The sequence below is a fragment of the Stomoxys calcitrans genome, chromosome 5, assembly GCF_963082655.1.
Source record: "Stomoxys calcitrans chromosome 5, idStoCalc2.1, whole genome shotgun sequence".
Lineage (NCBI taxonomy): Eukaryota > Metazoa > Arthropoda > Insecta > Diptera > Muscidae > Stomoxys > Stomoxys calcitrans.
This window is the reverse complement of record NC_081556.1, coordinates 89,068,038-89,082,215: the sequence shown is the minus strand read 5'-3', so window position 1 is coordinate 89,082,215 and position 14,178 is coordinate 89,068,038. Positions and strand designations below refer to the sequence as shown.

At 38.7% G+C, this 14,178-nt stretch overlaps 2 protein-coding genes across 2 annotated transcripts in view; one reads left to right on the top strand and one right to left on the bottom strand.

Moving 5' to 3' along the window:
• LOC106081672 (O-acyltransferase like protein-like) overlaps positions 1-14,178 on the bottom strand; it is a 185,777-nt gene that overhangs the window by 71,357 nt on the left and 100,242 nt on the right. The window lies entirely within an intron of this gene.
• Positions 1-14,178, top strand: part of LOC106086630 (uncharacterized) — a 79,188-nt gene that overhangs the window by 13,227 nt on the left and 51,783 nt on the right. Inside the window, exons 6-10 of the mRNA XM_059369844.1 lie at positions 794-873; positions 941-1,054; positions 1,112-1,449; positions 4,665-4,795; positions 6,812-6,920. Of these exons, the coding sequence (XP_059225827.1) occupies positions 794-873; positions 941-1,054; positions 1,112-1,449; positions 4,665-4,795; positions 6,812-6,920 (772 nt within the window). The remainder of the gene's footprint in view (positions 1-793; positions 874-940; positions 1,055-1,111; positions 1,450-4,664; positions 4,796-6,811; positions 6,921-14,178) is intronic.

The window sequence follows — 14,178 nt, the reverse complement described above, 5'->3', positions numbered from 1 at the left end:
GTCTTGCAGTGTAAGAAGGAGATTAACGCCTTCTCTGATGAGGGGAAAATCAGCATTGTTTGGGTGCCGGGCCATAACGGAGTGAAGGGGAATGAAAGGGCAGACGATTTGGCGGTGAAGGCCAGAGGACTGCCGTCAATAAACTTGGTTAATCCGAGGCTTTCGGGTCGACGCAGTTCGAGTTAAGGGAGTGGACGACGAATGCGCATGCAACATTGTGGAACTACGAAACGATCGGTAGGACGACGAAAATCCTATGGGGGATCCAGATCGTGAGAAGACGAGGCTATTACTGAAAGGAAGCAAGAAGAAGGTCAGTTTAGCTATTGGTATCATAACGAGAAAGATAGGACTACGAGCTAACTTATGTAACATCGGTGCAGCAAGTGATAGCATGTGTAGGGCATGCGGGAAAGATGATGAGACGTTGGAGCATTTCTTTGCCATTGCCCGGCTTTCGCGTCTAACAGATACCGACTCTTAGGTAGAGACACAATACCAGACATGAACCAACTTAGGGGAGTGGTATTGAAAACAATTAAGGATTTTGTAAATAGCACGGAATTCCTAACTTAAAATTTTCTTTTCAGAGGTTACTTGATAGTTTTTAGAGCACACAACAAGCTGATTTCTGGCTTAGGTGTATACCCATAGTGGCATGGGGTGGATTAATATCTGCACCCTCTTTTCAACCTAACCTAACCTAAATGAAATTTTACTTAACAAATTTTAATAATTTTGTTTTTACTTTACGCGTTTTCACATGTTTCTAACTATTTAATAAACATTTCAGTGTTGGGTGCATACCTGGTATATTGCAGCAGATTTTCAGTTATACGCAATTTTTTTGACAGTCCTTATCATTGTATCCAAGTAAGATTTATTTGGTCTTTGCTATATTAACATTAAACCAATAAATAATTATACTTATGGTTGGCAGATATCCTCATCTTAAAATGCGTCTTTATATAGGCATAGGAACATTGGGCTGGGCCCTACCCAGTGCGGTTAGTTATTTTAAGGAGTTGCAATCGGTCAGTACCATGAACCTTGAGTAAGTCTGGCAATAATTAACATAAACTTATCTTAACCTTTTGATGACGCTTTGTAGAAACTATCGTCACATGTACCTTAAAAACGTTGAGACCGGAAAACATTTGTATCTGAGTCCATATGCCAATCTGAATGGATTTTTGCTTGGCATCGTTTGTGGTGAATTGTATATGAAATATTTGCGCCAGCAACGATACAAGAGAATAGTAGCAGCGTATTTAAGATATTCGCCTTTGTACGGTTGGCTGTTGATATTTCTCATCTGGTATTTAGGATCAGTGTTGTTTTTTAAGGATCGCACAATTTGGACAGCATTGTTTCCAATTCTACACAAACATCTATCGGTGACAATTGTGGCCATTATTGTTGTAATATACAATATGTGTCACGGTGGCGGTAAGTTGTTAAAATACTACAAAGAAATAATCCTGGAAAACTTTTGCATACCCAAGATCACGGATGCTATAAAAACTTTAAAAAGTAAAAAGGCGTTAAGTTCGGCGGGGCCGAACTTTGAATACCCACCACCTAGGGTATATATGTAAACCACCTTTCGCCAAAATCCGGTGAAAAATGCATACCTTATGCCCCATAGCAGTTATATCGAAATATGTTCCGATAGGTAGAAGCCATTGTTCAATTGTGTATAACAAAATATTGGTCTTTTTAGTAGCTATGTATATCTAAACATAAAAATGTCGAAGAGCCAACCGCAACTCACTGTCCCAAATTTCGGCGACATCGGACAATGAATGCGCCTTTTAGGGACCCAAAACCTTAAATCGAGAGTTCGGTCTATATCTGGACCCATCTGGGCGAAATTAAAGAAGGATGTTGAAGGCTTTAACACAACTTACTGTCCCAAATTTCCGCGACATCGGACAATAAATGCGCCTTTTATGGGCCACAAACCATAAATCGAGAGATTGGTCTATATGACAGCTATATCCAAATCTGGACCGATCTGGTCCAAATTGAAGAAGGCTGTCGAAGGGCCCAACACAACTCACTGTCCAAAATTTCGGCGACATTGGACAATAAATGCGCTTTTAATGGCCAAAAACCTTAAATCGAGAGATCGGTCTGTACGGCAGCTATATCCAAATCTGGATCGATCTGTGTCATATTGCAGAAGTATGTCAAGGGCCTTAACCTAATTCACTGTCCCAAATTTCGGCGACATCGGACAATGAATGCGCCTTTTATGGACCCAAAACCTTTAATCGAGAGTTCGGCCTATATCGCAGCTATATTCAAATTTGGACCCATCTGGGCGAAATTAAAGAAGGATGTTGAAGGCTTTAACACAACTTACTGTCCCAAATTTCGGCGACATCGGACAATAAATGCGCTTTTAATGGCCCAAAACCCTAAATCGAGAGATCGGTCTATATGGCAGCTATATCCAAATCTGGACCGATCTGGTCCAAATTGAAGAAGGATGTCGAAGGCTCAAATTTCAGCAAAATCGGATAATAAATGTGGCTTTTATGGGCCTAAGACCCTAATTCGGCGGATCAGTCTATATGGCAGCTGTATTCAAATCTGAAACGATCTGGGCCAAATTGAAGAAGGGTGTCGAAGGGCTTAACACAACACACTGTTCCAAATTTTGGCGAAATCGAACAATAAATGTGTCTTTTATGGGCACAAGACTTTTAATCGAGAGATTGGTCTATATGGCAGCTATATCCAAATCTGAACCGATCTGGGCCAAATTGAAGATGAGTGTCGAAGAACCTAACGCAACTCACTGTCCCAAATTTGGGCGAAATCGGATAATAATTGTGGCTCTTATGGGCCTAAGACCCTAAATCGGACGATCTAGCAGCTATATCCAAATCTGAACCGATCTGGGCCAAATTGAAGAAGGGTGTCGAAGGGCCTAACACAACTCACCGTCCCAAATTTCAGTAAAATCGGATAATAAATGTGGCCAAAAACCCTAAATCGGCGGATCGGTCTATATGGGGGCTATATGAAGATATAGCCCGATAGAGCCCATCTTCGACCTTAACCTGCTTATGAACAAAAAAAGACTCTGTGCAAAATTTCGGCTCAATATCTCTATTTTTAAAGACTGAAGCGTGATTTCAACAGACAGACAGACGGACATGACTAGATCGTTTTAGATTTTTACACTGATCAAGAATATAAATACTTTATAGGGTTGGAAATGGATATTTCGATGTGTTGCATACGGAATGACAAAATGAATATACTCCCATCCTGGGGTGGTGGGTATAAAAATGATTTTACGAAAAAAACTAATTCTGATAAACCTTAAATCTTTCTTACGGTAAAGAAATCCCACGTGATCTGTCAAATACTAATGCATGAAAATCCTAACCTCAAAAAAATCACCCTTTATATACTTGATCAGCGTAAAAATCTAAAACGATTTGGTCATTTTGGTCATGTCCGTCCGTCTGTATGTTGAAATCACGCTATAGATTTTAAAAAGAGTGATATTGAGCTGAAAGTTAGTTGTGTTAGATCAGTCGACATGCCTCTTCAATTTGGCTCAGATCAGTTCAGATTTAGATATAGGTGCTATATAGACCGATCTCTCGATTTAAAGTTTTAGACCCATAAAAATGCGCATTTATTGTCCAATTTTGCCGAAATTTGGGTCAGGGAGCTGTGTTAGGCCCCATGACATCATTTTGCAATTTGGCTCAGATCGGTCCAGATTTAGATATAGCTGCCATATAGACCGATCTCTCGATTTAAGGTTTTGGGACCATAAAAGGCGCATTTATTGTCCGATTTTGGCAAAATTTGGGATAGTGAGTTAGGTTAGGCTCTACAACAACCTTCTGCAATATGGCACCGATCGGCACAGATTTAGATATAGCTGCCATATAGACCGATCTCTCGATTTAAGGTCTTGGGCCATAAAAGGCGCATTTATTGCCCAATTTAGCCAAAATTTGCGACAGGAAGTTGTGTTAGGCTCCTTGACATCTTTTTGCAATTTGGCTCAGATCGGTTCAGATTTGGATATATGTGCCGTATAGACCTATCTATCGATTTAAAGTCTTGGTCCCATAAAAATCACATTTCTAGTCCGATTTCGCTCAAATTTTAAACAGTGACTTATCTTAGACTTTTTGATGTCCGTGTCGTATATGGTTCAGATCGGTCTATGTTTAGATATGGCTACCAAAAAGACCAATATTTTGTTCTACAAAATTTAACAATGACTTGTTTGGTCCAAATCGGACCATATAGCCCGATAAAGCTACTATGGGGGCATAAATTAAGCATTTTTCGCCGGATTATGACGAAAGGTGGTTTACATATATACCCGAGATGGTGAGTATCCAAAGTTCGGCCCGGCCTAACTTAACGCCTTTTTTAATTGATTTTATTTTGAAAACCTAGATGGTAATATAAGGAGCTTTACTTTATACGGCTTTTTTTTAAATCTTATTAATTCTTAAAAAATATAGCAATATTACCTAACATTAATAATGTGCTATAAGTGTATAATATAACTTTACTATATAAGTGTTTTTTTTATAAATCTTAAAATATTTATGACAATGTTATTCTCTCTACATAGAATTGCGGACATCGCATAATGAATAACTATTTTCAATTTTCAGCATTTTTAAATTGGCCTATATTTCGCTTCCTGGCAAGGATATCGTATCAAGTGTATCTTTGGCATTTTCCAGTTCTTTTTTCAATTTTTGCCAATTTTCATCAGCCACTTGAAGTCACCCATCTTTTTATGGTAAGTCTTCAAGCAATTATATTAATATTAAACTTCGATATAAAAATTTGCATAAATCTCTAGCTGACCCAAAGCGCTTCGCTACACCCTAAAATTGTTTTTTGAAAATATAATTTTTTATAATGATAACGTAATTTAGGGCTATGGGTCAATTTCAGGTCCACGCTGACTGATTTGTAAACTGTATTTGTTATCTACTTTCAAAATGATATTACTAAGCTTCCACATGGATTAAAAAACTTTTCAATCCAACCATTTACAGGATCAACCAAAGATCCGCAGGTTCTTCCTATATCAATCCAAATTGGAGGTTAAAGTTTCCACTCTACTACCAAATTCTTTTTGTTGCAGTTCTAATTTGTCTTGAACGGCATACGTGTTCGGTAAATGTTTTCGAAGGGGCATTCCGTTTGCAACACATCGAGAAATCCATTTCCGACCCTACAAGGTATATATATTCTTGATCGTTGTATTTCTGTCCGTCCGTCTGCAGTTATCACGCTACAGCCCTCAGAAATTGAGATGTTGGGCTGAAATTGGGCACAGATTCGACTTTTGCTGCACGCAGGTTATGTTTTTGAACTGTTCAAATCGTACTATATTTCGATATAGCTGCCATATAGACCAATCTGCCGATTTAGTGTCTTAAGCCCATAGAAACCGCATTCATTACCCGATTTGGCTGGAATTGGCTGGAGATAAAGCTGCCATATAGGCCGATCTGCCGAGATCTGGGCGATCACGGAAAGCATGAGGTAGTGTGGTGTTAACGTGAGGACGTCGATTGTGAACATCTTTACGGAGAGTAAACTGGAATGTCTTGGAGTGTAAGAAGGAGATTAGCACCTTCTCTGAGGATGGCACGTATAGTTAGGTGCCGGGCCACAGTAGAGTAAGGGGGAATGAAAGAGCAGAAGATTTGACAGAAAAGCCCAGAGGACTTCCGTCAATAAACTTTGTTAACCCGAAGACTTTCGCGGCTACGAGTTAAGGACGTTGGCGTACGAATGCGCATTTAACACCGTGGAATTGCGAAACGGTCGGTAGACGACGAAAATCCTATGGGGAGACCCAGATCATGAGAAGACGAAGCTGTTGCTGAAAGGAAGTAAGAAGGAGGGCAAGCAGGGAAGATGGTGATGTCATTGCCCGGCTAACAGACACCGTCACTAAGGTTGGGACACAATACCAGACATGAACCTATCTGGTGATCGGTTTATATGGAAGATATAACAGGTTATAGAGCGATTTGGACCGTACTTGACACAGCTGTTGAAAGTCAAAACAGAATACTATGTGCGAAATTTCACCCAAATCGGATAAAATGGCGACTTCCAGGGCTCAAGAAGTCAAATCGGCAGTTCGGTTTATATGGGAGCTATATCAGGTTATAGACCGATTTAGACCGTACACAGCTGTTGGAAGTCATAAAAGAACACTATGTGCAAATCGGATGAAAGTTGAGGCTTCCAGGGGCTAAAGAAGTCAAATCGTGAGATTGGTTTATATGGGAGCTATATCAAGTTCTTCACCGATTTGGACCGTACTCGACTCATTTGTTGCAAGTCATAACAGAACACTACGTTCAATATTTCAGCCAAATCGGATGAAAATTTAAGCTTCCTGGGGCTTAAAAAGTCAAATCGGGAAACCGGTTTATATGGAAGCTATATCTAAATCTGAACCAATATGGCCCATTTGCAAGCCCCAACGACCTTCTTGAAAAGTCAGTGTCTGTGGAAAATTTCAAGCGGCTTGCTTCACACGTTCTACATGGCTAGAACGACTTAAAATGTAAAGATGGTCACGTATATAAACGTTATTGGATCGCAGATCAATATTTCAAGAAATCTTTTTTAGATAGATATTTTGATTTGAAGGGTTATTGATATCAAAGCATCGCATATAGTTAACTAAGTTACGTTTGTGGTAAATGTTTTAATCTGAAATGTTTTGAGTGTACCATTATTTTTGTAAGTAAATAATAAAGGCATTTATATTTTACATAATCTCTAGGTTATTCTGTTTGTCTCCACATACCTCTCGGCAGCAGTAATCGCCATTCTTATGACTATAATGGTGGAGTACCCCATTGCAAATTTGCTAAGTGCATTTGAGTTGAAAGGTAAGTCGTTTTTAAAAAGATTATAAAAAAGATCTAAATTAAGTTAAACGAGGGTTCCCTTTTATATTTCGAGATTAGAGAACACAAAAACAAATATTAATCATCGAAAAACGCTTTATTGTTTTTGAAAATATTCCCCATTAAGAATACACTTTTGCATGCGTTTGAACCAATTGTCGACGATATCTCCAAAACATGCATTCTGAGTGCATCGACCGCTTCTTCATGTGTCGAAAAACTTTGACCTCTCATTTTATTTTTTACGGTGCCAAGTCAGGACTATACTGCGGATGACTTATCAAATCGATATGTTTGAGTGCTCAAAAATGCAGTTGTTTCGTAATTTTGGAGCATTTCTTTCGACCAATCGACCCAATAACGCGAATAATTTTTTTGACGGTCAAATGTTCATGCAATATTGAATGCATGCTGGTCCCACTAATGGCTAAGGTTGCCCCAATCTCACGATAGGTCACATGACGATCTTGCAATATCTGTTAGCGCACAGCATCAATGGTTTTTGGAACAATAACTGATTTTGGACGACCTTCACAAAACTCGTCTTGGAGTGAACTACCACCTCGGTTGAATTCAACATATAATCGATAAACACTGGCCCTTGATCGACTGTTGTTGAGTTAATCCACGTCGAAAGTTGAGAAAATGTTCACGATTTAATTCCATTTTTTTGGGCGAGATTAATCTTTTATGTTACTGTAAACAACATAAATAGCGCTCGTATGTCAAAACCTTCTGAGTACGTATAACCTCAGTTGGCAGATTGCAACTCAAGGGTTGTCTAATCCCGAAATATAAAAGGCAACGCTCGTATATATATTTTTTTAAGAAGTCCCTGCGGGTAATGTTTGAGGCTTCAATATAAAAGCCACATTATTTATCCGATTTTGCTGAAATTTAGCTCAGTGAGTTGTCTTGGCCCTTTCGACACGTTTCTTCAATTTAGGCTTAATCGGATCAGATTTGGATATAGCTACCATATAGGCCGATCCCTCGATTTAAGGTTTTGGGCCCATAAAAGGCGCAGTTATTATCCGATGTCGCCGAAATTTGGGACAGTGAGTTAAGTTTAGCCTCTCGATATACCACTGCAATATGGCACAGATCGGTCCAGATTTGGATATAGTTGCCATATAGACCGATCTCTCGATTAAAAGTAATGGTCCCATAAAAGGCGCATTTATTGTCCGAGGTCGCCGAAATTTGGGACAGAGAGTTAAGTTCAGCACCTCCACATATTTCTAAAATTTGGTCTAGATCGATCAAGATTTGCATACAGCTGCCATATAGACCGATATCTCGATTTAAAGTCTTGGCCCCAAAAAGGCGCATTTATAATCCGATTTAACTGAAATTTGACACAGTGAGTGTTTGTTAGGCTTTTCGACATCCATGTTGTATATGGTTCAGATCTTCTTATTTTTAGATATAGCTACCAATATTTTGTTATACACAATTGAACCATGACTTGCACTTATTAGTATTTGGTCCAAATCGGAACATATTTCGATATAACAGCTATGGTATGCAATTTTCACCTGATTTTGATGAAAGGTGGTTTACATATAAACCCGAGGTGGGGGCATCCAAAGTTCGGCCCAGCCGAACTCAACGGCTTTTTACTTGTTCTGAAATTGAAAAGGAAAGGTTTGTAGTGTTTGAAGACAGGTAATTGTACTTCATGCGTCAAACTTTAGTCAAATTGTTCAAAAATTTAAGCTTACAGAGACTGAATAAGTCACATCAAAAAATCGGTTTATAATGGTCTATATCTATTTGTGGACCGAGCATTTAGTGTGAGTGATGGAGGGCATAAACATACTTCAGTAGCCAAATTCAAGTCAAATCAGTTTCGAAAGCATAAGGCTTATAAGGCTCAGAAGTCAAATCGGCTAATGGACTGAGCCACTTGGGTACGAATACGCTACCAGCCTCCAACGTGCATAAGGACATAAAATGGAAAACGATTAAGGATTTTGTGAGCAGTATGGAATTCCTGACAAAGATCACTTCGGTGATACTTTTTGGAGCAAGAAACCGGTAACTGGCAAATGTGTATGTTAATAGTGGCGTGGGCGTATTAGAATATACGCCTTCTTTTCCATCAAACCAAAGCAACCTTTCCTAAACATCGACCAAAGCGTAGCAAAACCAATTTTTGAAGAATGCAAAACATTAAACCTAAATATTATTTGAAAAATTACCTTTTTCTAAGCCTGAGCCGTGGTCGATCATAGGCATAGTGGTAATCATGGGAGAAATAAAGATTTTTTTAAAAAGTGCTTTTTTTAATCCAGTCACACTTCTTTTCCAGTTGGCCCTTTTTGATAGATGTCGATTGTTGTTGTTGTCATAATTTTTCTATACTGAAAAATAATTTCATTACTCTTTAATATAATACTTTTTTCTATTTGATCTTTCTCATTTCAGGAAAGAAGCAGTTTTCTAAGCGTCATTAATGATGCTTATCCACAATTGTTTGTATTGTAAAATACATATTGTGTAAAATTTAAAAAGGAAATAAATTTTTCTAAATATCCCTAGCGTATGATAAGTCGAATAAAAATTTTTCTTATATATACATATTAAAAACATGAAAGATCCAAGGAAAAACATAATCCTTTAGAAGAGCTTTACTTACTTTTTTACTTTACTTTAATCGGCTATGATAGAACAGCAAATAGTGGGAGAAAATCGAAAAAAAAACTAGTAAAAAGCATGCCGTGTGAGAACGGGTAGACATATCTCTTTGAAATTTGGCATGTTTAGAGCTGTAAGCGAGATCGTTTACAAAATTTCAAGGCCCTGGGTTGTCCGGGCACCTTTTGGCAGGCCTCTTAAGTTGGTCACCTCGGTATTTCGAAAAATTTTTGGGGATGCCAAATTTTCGTTTGTGGTCCGATTCCAAAAAAATTTTTTTTGCTGGATAGTGCTCAAAATCTCCACCGGTTTCGGGGATATTCGACTTTTAATTTTTTTTGCAGTTTTGGCCGAGACCTGCTTCGTATTTTGCAATTTACAGATTTGTGCATAGATTTTCATTTTTATACCCTCCACCACAGGATAGGTGGTATACTAATTTCGTCAGTGGGTTTGTAACTACTCGAAATATTCGTTTGAGACCCCATAAAGCATATATATTCTTGATAGTCGCTACATTTTATATCGATCTAGCCATGTCCGTCCGTCTGTCCGTCCGTCTGTCCGTCCATTCGTCCGTCTGTCTGTCGACAACACGCTTACTTCCGAAGAAGTAAAGCTAGCCGCTTGAAATTTTGCACAAATACTTCTTATTAGTGTAGGTCGGTTGGTATTGTAAATGGGCCATATCGGTCCATGTTTTGATATAGCTGCCATATAAACCGATCTTGGGTCTTGACTTCTTGAGCCTGTAGAGTGCGCAATTCTTATTCGATTGGGATGAAATTTTTGCACGACGTATTTTGTTATGACATCCAACAACTGTGCCAAGTATGGTTCAAATCGGTGCATAACCTGATATAGCTGCCATATAAACCGATCTTGGGTCTTGACTTCTTGAGCCTCTAGAGTGTGCAATTCTTATCCGATTGGAATAAAATTTTGCACGACGTGTTTTATTATGATATCCAATAACTGTGCTGAGTATGATTCAAATCGGTTTATAGCCTGATATAGCTGCCATATATACCGATCTTGTGTCTTGATTTCTTGAGCCTCTAGAGTGTGCAATTCTTATCCGATTGGAATGAAATTTTGCACGACGTGTTTTATTATGATATCCAATAACTGTGCCGAGTATGGTTCAAATCGGTTTATAACCTGATATAGCTGCCATATATACCGATCTTGGGTCTTGACTTCTTGAGCCTCTAGAGTGTGCAATTCTTATCCGATTGGAATAAATTTTTGCACGACGTCTTTTATTATGATATCCAATAACTGTGCCGAGTATGGTTCAAATCGGTGCATAACCTGATATAGCTGCCATATAAACCGATCTTGTGTCTTGATTTCTTGAGCCTCTAGAGTGTGCAATTCTTATCCGATTGGAATAAAATTTTGCACGACGTGTTTTATTATGATATCCAATAACTGTGCTGAGTATAATTCAAATCGGTTCATAACCTGATATAGCTGCCATATATACCGATCTTGTGTCTTGATTTCTTGAGCCTCTAGAGTGTGCAATTCTTATCCGATTGGAATGAAATTTTGCACGACGTGTTTTGCTGTAACTTCCAACAACTGTGCTGAGTATGGTTCAAATCGGTTTATAACCTGATATAGCTGCCATATAAACCGATCTTGGGTCTTGCCTTCTTGAGCCTTTAGATTGCGCAATTCTTAACCGATTGGAATGAAATTTTACACGTAGTATTTTGATATGATATCCAACAACTGTGTCAAGTATGGTTCATAACCTGATATAGCTGTCATATATACAGATCTGGGGACTTGACTTCTTGAGCTTCTAGAGGGCACAATTCCTATCCGATTTGAATGAAATTTTGCACGACGTGTTTTATTCTTACTTTCAACAAGTATGTCAAATAAGGTTCAAATCGGTTCATTACCTGATATAGCTGCCATATAAACCGATCTTGAATTCTTGAGCCTCTAGAGGTCGCAATTATTATCCGTTTTGCCTGAAATTTTGTACGACGGATTCTCTCATGACCATCAATATACGTGTTTATAATGGTCTGAATCGGTATATAGCCCGATACAGCTCCCATATAAATCGATCTCTCTATTTTACTTCTTGAGCCCCCCCAAGGGGCGTAATTCTTATTCGAATTGGCTGACATTTTACACAGGTCTCCAACATATAATTTAATTGTGTTCCAAACCGGACCATATCTTGATATCGCTCTAATAGCAGAGCAAATCTTTTCTTACATCCTTTTATTTGCCTAAGAAGAAATGCCGGGAAAAGAACTCGACAAATGCGATCCATGGTGGAGGGTATATAAGATTCGGCCCGGCCGAACTTAGCACGCTTTTACTTGTTATGCATAATTTTTATGTATTCGCGACAAAATTTACATTGCCGAATTTTCTAAAATAAATTTAGGTTTGGGTAAGTTAGGTGAGTTCACTCGGAGGCCAGTTTGGCACATTGTGGTACCCTAGAAGCAAAGGAATTAGAAAAAAACACGAGGAATGGAGAACCCAAGCAGGGCGAGAAGAACGCCCATCCCCAAGCAAGGACGGATGTACCTACGCCGGAGCTTAAGGCACACGCCATCGGAACTATCCTGTTCCGTCAACAAATCTCAGGAGACCTGGTATGTTCGCAAATTCACTCAAATCGCCGAAGAAACGGCCTGTAGACCCGGACATGAACACAGCAAGTGTTCCATAGTCTCCTCCTCTTCCTCATCGAGGCAACTCCTGCAGGTACGTTCACAAATTCACCCAAATCGCAGAAGAATCGGCCTGTAGACCCGGACATGAACACAGCAAGTGCTCCATAGTCTCCTCCCCTTCCTCATCGAGGCAACTCCTGCAGAAGTCATTGTACGGTATTTCCATGCCCACCGCCATGTGGCCTGTGGCACAGAGCCCGGTAATGGTCCCCTGTTAAGATACTCATCGACTTCTTATTGAAAGCCAGCAAACTCTCTCGTCAGAGCGCATTTGCAGTCCAGCAATTAGTTTGTATCGACTCAGGCACCAGCCTGCGTAGTCGCTCATGCAATTAAGGAAGAACCTTGGAGTATATAGATTGCAGTCCGTTGACTGTCCCATTCTAAACTATTTTCATAAATGAGCTTTAAAGTAAATATTGCCCCTTTAAATACGATTGCAAAGATCACAATAGCTGTGTTTCATTTGAGTACTCTATAATGCAGTGCAATGAAATTTGTATGAAAATGTCATCTATCCGAGACAACAAAGTTCTGAATAATTGACCAGTGCAGGCTTATGTAGAACATCTGTTGTCGGGATTGCCATGAAATGTTTTTCACAAATTAGTGTGGCCACTTGCTGAAATCCTCTATTGTGAATATTGAAATAAAAATAAAATTGTTGCGCTTTGGTTGTTTGTTTGTTAGTTTGTTTGTCTGTTCCGTATAGACTCAAAAACGGCTGAACCGATTTTCAGGAAATGTTCACAGATGGCAGAGTTTGGGCCCTAGGTGATGTCCGAAGGGGGGAAGACCCTTCCCCATAAACCAATTTTCCAAAACGTCAGATCTCGGAGATGCGTGCCCCGATTTAAGCGAAATTTTGTATGCCACCATTTGGTACCCCAAAATTGGTAAGAAATTTCGGGTTCAAATAACCTGGAGGAACACCACATCCCAAAACCCACCAGCAGGACAAATTTGCCGATTGTGACAATATGGATATCAAATGAAAGCTATTAAATGGTAGAGTCCAATGCTGATATACAAATTTATTCCTCGGCGTCTGAGGCGCCTCCCCACCCCCCGAAAACCCCTCAATACGACATATTTACCGATTAAGTCGATATGGGTATCAAACGAAAGATATTTGGAAGCTGAGTACACATATGCTATAAGAGTTTGGTCCAAAGAAATATATATATATATAGAATATATATTGGGTTGCCCAAAAAGTAATTGCGGATTTTTCATATAGTCGGCGTTGACAAATTTTTTCACAGCTTATGACTCTGTAATTGCATTCTTTCTTCTGTCAGTTATCAGCTGTTACTTTTAGCTTGCTTTAGAAAAAAAGTGTAAAAAGAGTATATTTGATTAAAGTTCATTCTATGTTTTGCATTTGCATTGCAAAATGCAAAATTAATAGTTATTCATTCAAAATCTGTGATGTATTGTATAGCTATAGATTCTTAGTTTTAAGTCTTTACTATGTACAATTGTTGGAGATATTACCCGCACTTTAATTATAAGAATTTTATATTCTTGTTGTGCGGGTGTAAATAAATAAATTACAAATTACAAATTACAAATGCATTTACTTTCTTTTAAAAAATCCGCAATTACTTTTTGGGCAACCCAATATAAGAATTTGGTCAGAAGAAAGGTCTATGACAATATATTTCGAATCTAATGTTGGTTTAAGGATTCAAGTATCTGGGTCACGTCCTACCGTTCCGCAGGACAGTAGATCGCGACAATAAAAGACTCAAATAAATTGTCGTTTGGGTTTACGCGAAGGTGGGAGCGACCCTCTCTTAGAATATATTGCACTCAAATGAAAGAACGTCTCAGAGGGCAATGCTCCTTACCCAATCCTAACCAAAAAAAGGAATTAAAAATAATAT